General features: G+C 40.8%; 1 protein-coding gene across 6 annotated transcripts in view; it reads left to right on the top strand.

Annotated features, from left to right (window-relative positions):
• REPS1 (RALBP1 associated Eps domain containing 1) overlaps positions 1 to 13653 on the top strand; it is an 82577-nt gene that overhangs the window by 45571 nt on the left and 23353 nt on the right. For 5 of the 6 annotated variants that reach the window (XM_055135197.1, XM_055135196.1, XM_055135194.1 and 2 more), the window contains exons 3-9: positions 1246 to 1445; positions 1573 to 1726; positions 2700 to 2824; positions 3350 to 3512; positions 3772 to 3835; positions 5057 to 5211; positions 12176 to 12297. In XM_055135197.1, coding sequence (XP_054991172.1) covers positions 1246 to 1445; positions 1573 to 1726; positions 2700 to 2824; positions 3350 to 3512; positions 3772 to 3835; positions 5057 to 5211; positions 12176 to 12297 — 983 coding nt within the window. The remainder of the gene's footprint in view (positions 1 to 1245; positions 1446 to 1572; positions 1727 to 2699; positions 2825 to 3349; positions 3513 to 3771; positions 3836 to 5056; positions 5212 to 12175; positions 12298 to 13653) is intronic. The other variant, XM_055135195.1, reaches the window with a different exon arrangement.

Below are 13653 nucleotides of genomic sequence, written 5' to 3'. Positions count from 1 at the left end.
AAGAATGTATATTCTGGGGGTTGGAGCAATAGCACAGCGGATAGGGCGTTTGCCTTGCACGCAGCCAATCTGGGTTCGATTCCCAGCATCCGATATGGTCCCCTGAGCACTGCCAGGAGTAATTCCTGAGTGCAAAGCCAAGAGTAACCCCTGTGCATCTCCAGGTGTGATCCAAAAAGAAAAAAAAAAGAATGTATATTCTCGGGCCCGAGAGAGTACAGCTTGCTTTGCACGTTGCTGACCTGGGCCCCCTGGGCATAGAGCTAGGAGTAAGTCCCGAGTGTGGCCCAGAAACCAAGAACAAAACAAAAGAGGATTTTACTTTCTTTTGAAGTACGTTTGAACTCTTTGATATAAATATAAACAAGCTTAAAGTTTTCCCCTCCTACGTATGAAGCATCTAAAGAAATATGCAGGTAGTCAGATGGTGGGGGGAATTACACTTCTAAAACTGATTTTTCTCCTCTACTGTTTTAATGTAATAGTTGAGCTGCAAAGAAATTCTTTCTTTCATCTCTTTAAAATTGAAAATTGGACCTAGAGAGATAGTACAGAGGGTTTGGTGCTTGCCTTGCAAGCAGCAAGGTTTGATCCTGGGTTTGATGCCCAGCACCCCATATGGTCCATGAGCACTGCCAGGAGTAATTCCTGAGTGCAAAGCCAGGACTAACCACTGAGCATCATCTAATGTGGCCCAAAGACAATAAATAAATAAATTGTATGTAGATCATTTTCTTGTCCAAGTCTCAAGTAGACTGATACGGATAGTTATCTAATACCTTGTGGTGAAATCTAATACCTCAGTCGGTGAAATTGTGAGATTTTTCAGGAATTTCTGCCCCCACAGTGTCTAGAATAATGTTAAAGCCTCATCAAACTTAGTGACAGCCTGTATTTTATTTAAGAGCGCTAATGCTGTAGATAGGTTTGAGTAGAACAGCCGGGCTCCAGGACCTGTCTCAGAGCTTAAATATTACTTCTAGCAATCTGGACAGCTCTGGTCCTCAGTTTCCCTATGTGTGAAACAAGGACTTGGCAGGGTTAATCCAAAAATGATATAGGGTAATCAGGTAATCTTTATTTTTTTCTCATTAGGGTCACACCCAGCAGGACTGGGAGTAGCGGGTCACTCAGTGCCTGAAATCAGCTCGGCACCATGCTCGTGTATTCCGCTGTTGCAGGCAGGGAGCGGATGTGCAGTGGAGTGACAGTGTTGTCCTAACCGCGTATTTTCTCGGTTAACAGTGAAGGACCTCCCCTTGCCGAGATTTGTCGCTTCAAAGAATGAACAGGAGTCTCGCCCCGCCGCGTCCTACTCTTCAGATTCTGAAGGCCAGGGCTCGTATTCTGGTGTCATTCCTCCACCCCCTGGCCGGGGGCAGGTGAAGAAGGGACCCGCGAGCCACGATGCAGCCGGCCAGCCCCGCACCTCCGCTGATCAGCAGGTAAGCACGTTCGGGAATGTCGGCTGCCGTTGTCCTGTGGGGACGCCGGCCGGCAACATTCAGAGCGTGCCCGATGATGAATGTTGCCTGAGAATCTGCATTTCAAAGTGGTTGTTTGCCTCTCCAGGAGCCCTCGTCCCCCGTCGTCTCCCCGCAGCAGTCCCCGCCAACCTCTCCGCACGCCTGGAAGAAGCACAGCCGCCACCCCAGCGGGGGCAGCGAGAGGCCGCTCCCAGGACCTGGGCCCTTTTGGTCTCCCTTTGCGGGGGACGCGCAGTCAGGTATTTAGGAATTCATTCTCTCCAGAACTTTCTGCTACTTTCATGGAGGGCTGTGAATTGAAAGGAACTTTATAATATCCCTTTTAAAGTCGCCTCTAAAGGTGGTTTTTAATCATCAATTCAGTACCTTAAGTAGAAGCAAAAGCCAGTTCTGAAATAGAGAGCACTTTGAATCGTGGGCATTGCATTTCCTTATCTCCATGCTGAGAGAGAAAAAAATTTATTAGTTACCAGGTTCACCTAGAAACAAAATTAAAAAGTAACTCCCAGAGTATTGTAGCTCAGTGAGTATTGACAAGAGAAGCACAAAATTATTTAGATTTAAGGGAGGCGTAATTTTTTTTTTTCTTTTTGGGTCACACCCAGCGATGCTCAGGGGTTACTCCTGGCTTTTGCACTCAGGAATCACCCCTGGCAGTGCTTGGGGGACCATATGGGATGCCGGGGATCGAACCCGGGTCGGCCGCGTGCAAGGCAAACGCCCTACCCGCTGTGCTATCGCTCTGGCCCCGGGAGGCGTAATTTTTTAAAAAATGAATCACCATGAGGTACAGTTACAGACTTACAAACTTTCGTGCTTACGTTTCAGTCATATAGTGATAGAGTACCCATCCCTCCACCAGTGCCCATTCTCCACCACCAATGATCCCAGTATCCCTCCCACCACCCCCACCTCATCCCTCCATCCCACCCCACCCCACCTTTTGCTGTCTCTCTCCTTTTGGGTGTTGTGGTTTGCAGTATAGGTATTGAGTGGCCATCATGTTCGGTCTATAATCTATTTTTAGCTCGCATCTCCTATCCCAACGGAGGCGTAATCTTAGGTTGACAGAAAATGTCCCACTTTAGAAATTGTCCATATTTCTTCAGAGTTAGAGTTTGAATAAAAGCATGATGGTCGGTTGTAATTGAAAGCAGGGAGCCCAGCCCTTTCTTCAAAAGTCAGTGTGCTGTTTGCCCATTGTGCTTGCAGGTTCTTCTGCCGGTGACACAGTGTGGTCGGGGCACTCTCCACCTCCACCGCAAGATAACTGGGTCAGTTTCGCAGATACTCCACCAACCAGTACTCTTTTAACCATGCATCCTGCTTCTGTCCAGGTGTGACATTTTATTGGTATTGCATTTTTATTTGCTTCATTCGGAGTATCGCTGCAGTCATTGTTTTCATATTTTGCTGTTGCAAATTTTATAAATGCAAGCTCACTCTTTTATTAAAAAGCCAGAATTCTGCTCTGTGCCTTTTCTTCAAGTCTGTTTATCATTGTAATGTTTCACTAAAACTTTTGGCTGATTTCCTTTTTAAGACAACCGTGAAATCAAAAAGATTTTTCTCCATCTAGTAATAATACTTGCTTGGCTTTCTTAGCACATTTTTCATAACTTTCTGTTGCTTACATATTGCGATCATTCAACACATTTATATAATCACTGTGCAAAAAAAAAACATTCAATAACCTGATTGTAACAAATACTTTGTTTGCTGATGAGTTTGTGAAGACTTCTTGTAATTTTAAACATCCACAAAAAGTAAGTTTTACCTTCAAAGATAAGTAACCTAGCAATCTCGGTCCATTTGATTAGAGATAGATAACTGTACTGAGGAAAAAAACTGTTTCATTACAGGACCAGACAACAGTACGAACTGTAGCATCAGCTACAACAGCCAATGAAATTCGTAGGCAATCCAGTAGTTATGATGATCCTTGGAAAATAACAGATGAACAAAGGCAGTATTATGTAAATCAGTTTAAAACCATTCAGCCTGATCTTAACGGATTTATTCCAGGTGAGTTGTTAAAAACAAATTCTTTCAGATGGAACAGGATAGTAGTCTCAATTTTATAATCTCAAAGAAATGGTTTTATTGGTTAGAGATTATTATAGATCTCAAATTGTCTGAAAAGAATTTAGAGTCATTGAAAACCAAAAATGTGACTTACATATATTAAGATTGCTGAAAAAAAGCTTTTAGACTCTTAACCTCCCATTGTAGTCTTGTGTCTGTCCGTTCAGAATAATGTTGAAAAACACTTTTAATATTGCAGGATCTGCAGCTAAAGAATTTTTTACAAAATCAAAACTCCCTATCCTTGAACTTTCTCATATTTGGTAAGTATGTTATATCATTGTTGGATAATATGGGTGGTTTCAAAGGGGTTTCTAATTGGTAGCTTTTTGAACTATTAAAAACCAAACTTTGAGAATATTCTTAAAGTATGTATTCATCGTATAACACAGCCATCCTCTTTCTCATTTTCTTTAGAAAGCAAACATAACAGTAGTTCTTTTAAAAATGCTAAAAAAATATTTATACTCAACATAGAATGTTTGTTGTTGGTCACATAATGTCTGAGGGAAGAGTGAGGCTGCTCATAAATGTTTGTTATTTCATTTGGTTTTAACATGAGCGTAAGAATAGTGCAGTATAGCTGGGTGGATAGCTTACATGGTAGAGCAGTCTGCTACAACAGGTGGCAGGTATGTAGTATCTAAAACTGAACAGTCAAGACTCAGCACTGTTTGCAAACTACTTAGAGTTCAGGGTGTGAAAGATACAGGTAAGTAACTAGGAAATGGAAGGAGAGTAGGAGCCAGTGGATTCCCTTCCGCCCTTCCTTCATTCCCTCCCTCCTCATGTCCTTCTCCTCCTTCTCTTTCTCTATACCTAGTAATGCTCGGGGCCCCTCCTCCTTCTGTGCTCAAGGGCTGTGTGTGCCAGGGACTGAACCTGAGCCTCCTGTGTGCAAAGCATGTGCTCAGCCCGGTGTTTATTTTGGTTGTAGCATGCCTTCTAATTCTATTAAATGCCTTAAAACAGAAGAACTTTGCCTTAAAACTATAGAACTTTGATGCAATAAATGCTAGTCTTTTGGGTTTTTTTCCTTGCTTTCTTGTATGTGTGTTATGTGTGTGTTTCTTTTTGTTTTGTTTTCGAATATTTTTGTAAGTTCTCTTGCTTTTTTTTTTTTTGCAGTGTAGGGAATTGAACCCATAAAAATGAAACTTTTTTTTTTTACTACAGTGACTTTAATTAAATAAGTACGGCTTTTAAACTAAATTTTGTTTCTGAAAATGAGTATAGGTTAAAGAAATACTTGGTGGCCTTATTTATTGGGGCTATTTTTCAGCATTCTATTATGAGACTTTAAAGTAGAAGAATTGAAAGAATTGTGCCTCTTTCTCAGGCCTTGATTCTGTAGTTAAACATCTTGCCATCTTTGGGAGTTTCTTTGAGTACTGTGCTTTTTCTGGTAAAGAATTTCTCTCCTTCTTGAGCCAAAAGGATCCAAAGCGGAGTATGATTATATTCATAATGAGTTTGTCTTCTAGGGAACTCTCAGACTTTGATAAAGATGGAGCGTTGACACTGGATGAGTTTTGTGCTGCTTTTCATCTGGTAGTTGCTAGGAAGAATGGCTATGATTTGCCCGAAAAACTCCCTGAAAGCTTAATGCCCAAACTGATTGATTTGGAGGATTCAGCAGGTAAGATCAGAAGAGACCTAATTGTATGCCTAGTAACCTGAGCGCTTGATTCTTAAGACAAAATCAAGACTTAGCCATTCCATCAAGAGCATGTAGATTTATTTGCTCTTGATCAGAGGTTAACATGGAATTCATGGTTTAAGATAAAAAGTACTATGCTTTTTTACGTCTATGACTTTGCTGGCATTTGAATAACATTTCAGTGTTATTGTTATTATGCCATGCATTGTATTTACTGTATCTTTGTTAGAGGAATATACTTGTTTTATAATTTGACCTTTGCAATCCATAACCATTTTTCTTTAAAAAGCCAAACTCTTCTTCACACCCTAAAGCAATCTGGAAATTTTATGTTTGATCATAAGTAATGCTGTCTTTTTAATCATTAACAAGAATGCTTTTGTAAATAATTATGGGCAAGTTTCTTTAAAAAGAATACTAGCATATTGTCCCCTTGTTCATCGATTTGCTCAAGCGGGCACCAGTAACGTCTCCATTGTGAGACTTGTTGTTACTGTTTTTGGCATATTGAGTATGCCACGGGTAGCTTGCCAGGCTCTGCTGTGTGAGTGGTATACTCTTGGTAGCTTGCTGGGCTCTCCGAGAGGGATGGAGGAATCGAACCCAGGTTGGCTGCATGCAAGGCAAACACACTACCTGCTGTGCTATGAAGAATAAAAAAAATAAGCGTGCTGACTTTGAATTTTGAATAAATGAAAATCTAATATTAAATTCTTAATACTTTTGTTCCATATTCTATGCAACTTTTCTGTAGCTGTTTTAATGGAAGGAATTTTGTACTTTTGGGAGAGGGGGATTTTGTGGGGGCTGGAGCACACCTGGTGCACAGGGATTCTCTTGGAGGTGCTCCGGGACCATGCAGTGGTGGGGATTGAACTGGGTTCAGTGTTAACAGTCCAGCCCTGGAGTTCCATATCTTTTTTTTTTTTGCTTTGCTTTTTTTGGGTCACACCTGGCGATGCACAGGGGTTACTCCTGGTTCTACACTCAGGAATCACTCTTGGCGGTGCTCAGGGGACCATATGGGATGCTGGGATTCGAACCCGGGTTGGCCGCGTGCAAGGCAAAGCCCTACCCACTGTGCTATCGCTCCAGCCCCTCCATATCTTTTATAAAGATATAAAACTTATCTTTTGTAAAGATAAGTTAAAATAGTACTGGGGGGTCAGAGGAGACACAGCTCCATGTGCTAGAGCGCACACTTCACATGCAGCGCTCAGGTTTGATTCCCGGTACTGTGTGGTCTCCTGACCTCTGCTGGAGAACCACCCCCAGGCACCTCTGGGTGTGGCTGAAAAGCAGACAGAAAAACCGCGAAGGACAATTTGGCTTTCAGAAGAGCAGTTTACTGCGTAGGAATGCATATGATCTGGCCTTATTGCCTATATCCTAGCAGGAGAATAAAATGCCTACCACTGCTGTGCTCCTTGAATTAAGAATCTAAGTATGGGGACGGGGAGATGGTTCGGGGGTTGGATGCTTACCCGGCATGTGGAGGCCCCCCAGTTCAATCCTCAGCACTCCTGGGCCTGTCAAGCTGCTTAGCTGAACTAGTATCTCCACAGTGGCCCCTCAGGCCCCTGAGCACTGCTTGGGAGACATCCCCTATCCCCTTCCACTGCCCACACCCCTCTCCCCTAAATAAAAGAATCTTGAGTGCACTTCTAGTTTGGCTGCTTACTGCTGTGACCCTGGGCACGTTCTAACCATTGATTTACTCTTCTTCGTTCTGTTCTCAGTCTGGAGATATGATGTCATGCTTCAAAACCTGACCTCTACACTAAAAATACACTGACTTTTTTTTGTTTATGTTTTGTTATTAAACCTCACTCAGTTGTGCTCAGGGCTTCCTTCTGGCTCTATTCAGGGATCTATCTCTCTTTGAGTTGCCGGGGGACCATTGAACCTGGGTCAGCTACATGCAGGCGAGCGCCCTACCTGCTGTGCCCTCTCTGGCCCCATGTACGCTGATTGTTAAGATCACCATTGGTTGGTAAAAACCAGTGGGCTGCAGAGGTCTTGCAGGGGGGTAAGGCACTTGCCTTGCATTTGGCCTGCCCTGGTTCGATCCCTGGTACTACATTCGATCCCTTGAGCACAGCCCAAAGTGAATCCTTAGCTGAGTCTGAAATAGCTCCTGAGCATGCTGTGTGGCCCCAAGCCCTACAATTTAAAGATCTGTAAAAATTTAAGAATAAATTCTGAGAAAACGCTTAGCAGCGATTTGAGTAATTTCAGAAACATGATTGTTTGGGAATTTTCCTGATCATTTCAGGAAGTTAGAAGGCTTTAAGTTAACCTCTAACTTGAATTGAAAGTTAGGGGGTTTGGGGTTAGGTTATTTGGATTCAAGGGTATTTTTATTTACCTATTTGACTAGGGCTGGAGCGATAGCACAGTAGGTAGGGCTTTTGCCTTGCACACGGCCGACCTGGGTTCGATTTCTCCGCCCCTCTCAGAGAGCCCAGCAAGCTACTGAGAGTATCTCGCCTGCATGGCAGAGCCTGGCAAGCTCCCCGTGGCATATTCGATATGCCAAAAACAGTAACAAGTCTTACAATGGAGACGTTACTGGTGCCTGCTCAAGCAAATCGACGAGCAATGGGATGACAGTGACAGTGAGGAAATGCAAAGGGTCAGGAGGTAGCTCATTGGTAGAGCACTTGCCTCACATGTATGAGGCCCTGAGTTTGAGTCTCAGTACAGCAAAGTGAAATGTGGCAAATGTAGCTGAGAGGTGCAGGAACAGATTGCGAATTACATTTAAAAAACTGTAAAAATTTAAAAATAAGTTCCTAATAGATTTATAAAAAATTTTAATTTATAAAATTATTTATAAATTTAAAAAAAATTAAAATTAAACTGTTTTTAGTTCCCACCCCTATTCCCCGAAGAAGACCCCCAAAATCTTTTTTTTTTATTTGCTTGTAAGCAAAGGGAAGAAGCTGTGGTAGATTGAGACTCAGACTGTATCATTGATTTAAAAATTGAGCCTTGTATTTCAAGCTGTGACTTTTAAATCGTTTGAAAAATGGCCAGCGTAATCTGTCGTATGTCGCTTTCTAAGAACGCGTCTGATGCAGTTACCTATTGCATTCAGATGGGTGAATCTGACTTCTGCATGCAGTCAGTGATAGGGTTTTTGTTCTGTTTAAATAAAACCTGGGTCTTTGTAAATTTGATCTACTGCCTGGATTTTGAGGCTGAAGTTTGAATTTTGGAAATTCAGTGTTTTTTCTTGACCTTTTTTTTGACCTTTCTCTTTGTGCTGTGTAACAAAGAGAAACATTACTTTTTTAGCCTAAATCTATATGTATTTTATTGCTTTACTGCTTTTTTGGATGATTAAGAAATTTTCACTGTAGTTCAGTCTGTTAAAATAGTGTTGGCGTTTATGGTTTTGAGTACACAGGACTGTCCACCACTGTCCTTACATTGATTCTGGTCCCTCCCTTCCCCACCTCTCTCCACTCCCCACTTTCCCTACCGCTAGGTTTCTTAGTTATATAATCCAAGACCAAAGTCTAAGCATAGTTTTAAAGTAGCCAAAACTCTTTTATCCTGTTCCAGCATATGCAGTTTGTCTTATTTGCTGTAGACATTCTCATTACACAGTAGTAGATTTAAATCTGCATTGCCTTTTGTAAATGATCAATTTGGATTTTTTTGATTTTGCAATGAACAGAACTTACTGATTCCCCCTCCCCCCCGCCCTTATAGTAAGCTATATGTTCAGTACTCCTTTGAATGTCACTGTCACTGTCTTCCTATTGTTCATCGATTTGCTCGAGCAGGCACCAGTAACATCTCCATTGTGAGACTCGTTACTGTTTTTGGCATATCGAATACACCACGGGTAGCTTGCCAGGCTCTGTCATGCGGGCAGGATACTCTTGGTAGCTTGCCAGGCTCTCCGAGAGGGACAGAGGAATTGAACCCAGGTCAGCTGTGTGCAAGGCAAATGCCCTACCTGCTGTGCTATCACTCCAGTCCCCCTTTGAATGTAGACATACTTAACTTAAAAAGTCATTATAAATGACTGGCTTTGGGACTTAACAATTAAGGGGAAATACCAGTTTCTCTTGACTGACCTGAGAATGTACAACTTGAGAATAAGTGTCTTCTTTCTGAAGCCTCTCTGACTTAGAGCTGCTCTGACGTGTCGTGTGTCATGACACATAGCGCACTGGGACCGGAGAGGGAGTCCAGTCCACTAGGATAATTAACAGTGCCTTCATTATGCTTTCGCTAAATGGCTTCTTTTCTTTACAATTGTGCTGTGAAAGTCATGAATGAAGTAAAGATGGCCTGCCATCTGCTAGAAGGAGAACTCTAAGAAACAGTGCCTTAACTTCTTACCCAGCCCTACACCTTTCCGTTCTCAGTAGATGTTCACCCTCTGAATTCATGCCTGTTTTGGTTCTCCTGTTAGATTACCATCCCCCCACCAAGTTAAATTTCTTTAATTGTTTTTTCTTCATGCTCCCCAGTGTACTTGTTTCTTCTCTGTATAAAAATGTTGTCCTTATTTTAGGTAGATTAACTTTAATGATGGAAGCCGTCTATCTACTTGTTGATCTTTACCTAGGTCAACTACTACATTTTATATAAAATATTGATTAGTACTGCTTTTAAAAGATCTTTAATACTTACAAGTTAATCAGTATTTTGCTTGAGTGTTTTCATACCTTGTTTGGCACATTCTCCCATTTAAAAAAATCTGGTTTTAATTTTAAATAGATAGATTTTCCTTCGGCCTTTGATGATCTGCTTACTTGGTAAGCTTTCTTTTTCTTCCTCTTTTTTTTTTAATTGAATCACCGTAAGATACAGTTACAAAGTTTTCATGATTGAGTTTTAGTCGTACAATAATTGAACACCCATCCCTCCACCAGTGTAGCTTTCCCACTACCAATGTCCCCGGTATCCCTCCTACCACCCATGCCTCCCCCCCTCCCCCCCCCCCCCCCCCCGCCTCTGTGGCGGGCAGTTTCCTTCTTTTTCTCTCTCTACTTTGGAGCATTATGGTTTACAATACAGATACAGAGAGGCCATCATGCTAGGCCCTTTGTATACCATCCCAAGTGGTAATTTTTTTAAAATCGGTAATGGAATATGAAGCTTGGAAAGAAATTGTTTATACTATTCGTCTCCATTGTGAGACTTGTTACTGTTTTTGTCATATCGAGTACAACACAGGTAGCTTGCCAAACTCTGCCGTGCAGGTGAGATACTCTCAGTAGCTTGCGGGCTCTCCAAGAGGGGCAGAGCAGTCAAACCCGGTTCGGCCGAGTGCAAGGCAAATGCCCTATCGGCTGTGCGGTGATTCATGTAAAAATTTTTAAAAATTAAAAAACAATAATCAGTAGATCATTTTTTCTAGGAAAATAACAAAGAGTAAACTTAATTTAAATGAAGAACACATAAAACAACTCATTCAATAAATGCTTGATTACCTGTTCTGTAGTAGGTCCCATATGTTAGGCACTAAAATGTTAGCATTTTCTTATGTAGACACTGAAAAAAACCTATGCATTGCTAAATTCTTACATGACCGTGTTTAGGCCCTTTAAAATGGGCCACATGCGCAGGGCTGGAGCAGTAAGTAGCCCAGCTGTAGGGCTGGATCCATTCCTGCCACCGCCTGTGGCCCCCACAGCATTGCCAGAAGTCATCCCTGAATGCAGAGCCAGGAGAAAGCCCTCAAGCACCACTGGTTGTGGCCCAAAATAGAGCCCCAAAGTAGAAAGAAAATAGTGCCACACTTAATAGAAAATATTTTTCCTTCTGATGAAAATTATGCCATTTTATTCAGCTTGCCCAACATCACTGGTAGATTCATATTTTTAGTACAGATTCTAAGCAGATTATGTGCGCCTATTAATTTGGTAATTAATGTGGTTTCATGCTGGGATTATAGTTAAAGCCATGTGAAACTTTTGCTGCAAGATTGGCAGCAGAATTTAGTTACCATTGACATTCCTTCCATTTTTAAACTATAATTTCAGAGATACTTTAAATTTAGCCTTTAGTTGGTGAAAAGAGAATGTATGCCACACAATAAAAGCAAAGTAAATTGTGTTCTGGTTTTGTAGCCACAGATATGTAGATGTGAGCCTAAAGATAAATGTTTGCTTCATCTGGGCTCATTGACTTTGCTTTCTGCCAGTGCCTGGTTCTCTTCTCTCCTTTTGTTAACTGCCTTGTAAACCTATAGGCCTTTTCAGTACCGAGGGAAACTTTTCGGAGAAATGTGAATGAATCCATATACATCATCCATTTCCAGAGTATATTACAAGGGAATATTGAGGGATCTTTATTTGGCTAAAATGAACTTTTCTTTGGAGGGAAATACAGTTATTTGCTCTTTGACATACAGATGGGATCTTCCAACAGATAATTATATAGTGTCCCCATTATTATTTGTACAAAAAGTCTTTGAAATAAGTTAGTGATGAATATCCCATGCAGTGCACTTTGGGAACTGGTATGGATGCATCTCTTATTAGAATGTGACTCACTGTTTACATTATTGTCAAGTGTAACTACTTTTTAAAATATTCCGAATTAGATTTTTTTTTCCATAGGAAGCTATAGTTGCAGCTAGAGAAGAAATGGGAGGAATAAATCTTGGCCCTGTTATTTTAAAATGTTTATTTTGGGAACATGAGAAAAGGAAAGAAACTCAGATCATTCATAATTAGTGAAAATGTTTTGTGAGGTTTTGTTTTGGGGAACACTGATTTACAATACTGTTGCTAAAGATCGGGTTTCATGTAGATGGTGTTCCAGTACCACATCCCCACCAGGTTGTCCGCTTCCGCACACCGCAGCTCACTCCATGAGTCTTTTAAAAAAAATGTATTTTAATATGCTTAACTGTTTGAGTATATTCAGTAGACAGAGTACACTTTTTAACTGTCTCCTTGTCTTTAAACTGCAGGTGTGGGGGAGCCGCCAGGTGAGGTAGGGTACTCAGGCTCTCCCGCAGAAGCGCCTCCGAGCAAGTCCCCGTCGATGCCGTCACTGAATCAGACTTGGCCCGAGCTGAACCAGAGCAGTGAGGTCAGCAGAACTTTCCTTTTCTATCTTTATTTGCTTTTCTAAGGTAAGATAGTCCAGATATTTCAGCATGTAGCCTAGCATGATGCATAGTCAAGAGTACATATTAAATATGACTGGAAAATGTTTTTATATGACTCTTGAGGTTTATAAAGTTTCTTTTCATACATATATGTAATGTGTATGTATGTGTATATGTATACATATATACACAATGTATATATATACACCACCATTTGGTTTCTACCACTGATTTCAACTAAAACCCGGTGCTTTAGACATAGAAGATGCATGAAGCCAACCATTGGAAGGGTGAATATCTACTCGCCAGAGACGGCCAGGAGCCTAGTATTTAGCCACGGATCCTTTGCCATTCAGTCCACTGCCACCCTTACCATGTTACACACACTGCCTCATTCCTGCAAGCAAGGATACAGTAATAATATATGAATCTTAGCACTAGACGTCACTTTCCACTTCTCCTACCCTGCAATTTATATTTAGTTCTATTCAGTACAAATTGAGTGATTTGATTCTTATTGAATGTTAAAGCTACGTCATTTATAGCACCATCACAGCATGCAGAACAATTTTAGACAAGTAGGTACCTTCTCCCCTTTGCTTTGAAAATCCATTCTGTAAAACAAAAGTAGAACTACACCTAACAGACTTAAAGGGGGCCCAAGCCCTTTCTCCTCAAAGCACCCCTGTTAAACTTCAGTGTTCTGTGGAGGTCTATTTGAAAACTACTTTGACATATTAGAATATTACCTATGGAAAAGTTACATTTTTTCTTAAACTTTTAAAATTTTTACTTTCAGGTAGTACATTAATATAAAGCCTTGTTGACTTTTCCATGAAAAAATTCTTAAACTTCTGTTCTTTCAGTGCCTTTCAGAGCCAGAAAAATAATAGCTTAAAGATGCACTAGTTAACTTTGAAAAGTTTAAAAACAAGGAAATAAATGGCAGGTTTAAAGTACTTAATGCTACTTCATGACATTGTAACAGACACAAACACCATACTATCGCTCATTCATTTGGTGTGACTCCATTTATATAAACTTTTCTGGAGGAAGGGATTTTCAAAAGAATTTCCTAGTGGATAGACTTTATCAGAGAAGAGAGTCAGTATTCTGAAAATCGCTTTTTTTGGCATTTATTTTATTTTTAGAAACAATATCAGACTAAACGAGTATTTTTAGTTCATTTTAGTTAGTTCATAAATAAAGCAATTTTTTGATAAAGTTTCTAAATTCAGTATTTAATTAAAATAAAATGTGTAATCAGTAAAGATTAGGAATGGAAGCCCCTTCTAAGCCCTTTGTTGTAGGTAGCCTAATTTTCCTTTTTATATATT

Source organism: Sorex araneus, chromosome 4, assembly GCF_027595985.1.
Source record: "Sorex araneus isolate mSorAra2 chromosome 4, mSorAra2.pri, whole genome shotgun sequence".
Lineage (NCBI taxonomy): Eukaryota > Metazoa > Chordata > Mammalia > Eulipotyphla > Soricidae > Sorex > Sorex araneus.
Note: the sequence above shows the minus strand (reverse complement) of the source record. Positions and strands in the feature narration are given on the sequence as shown.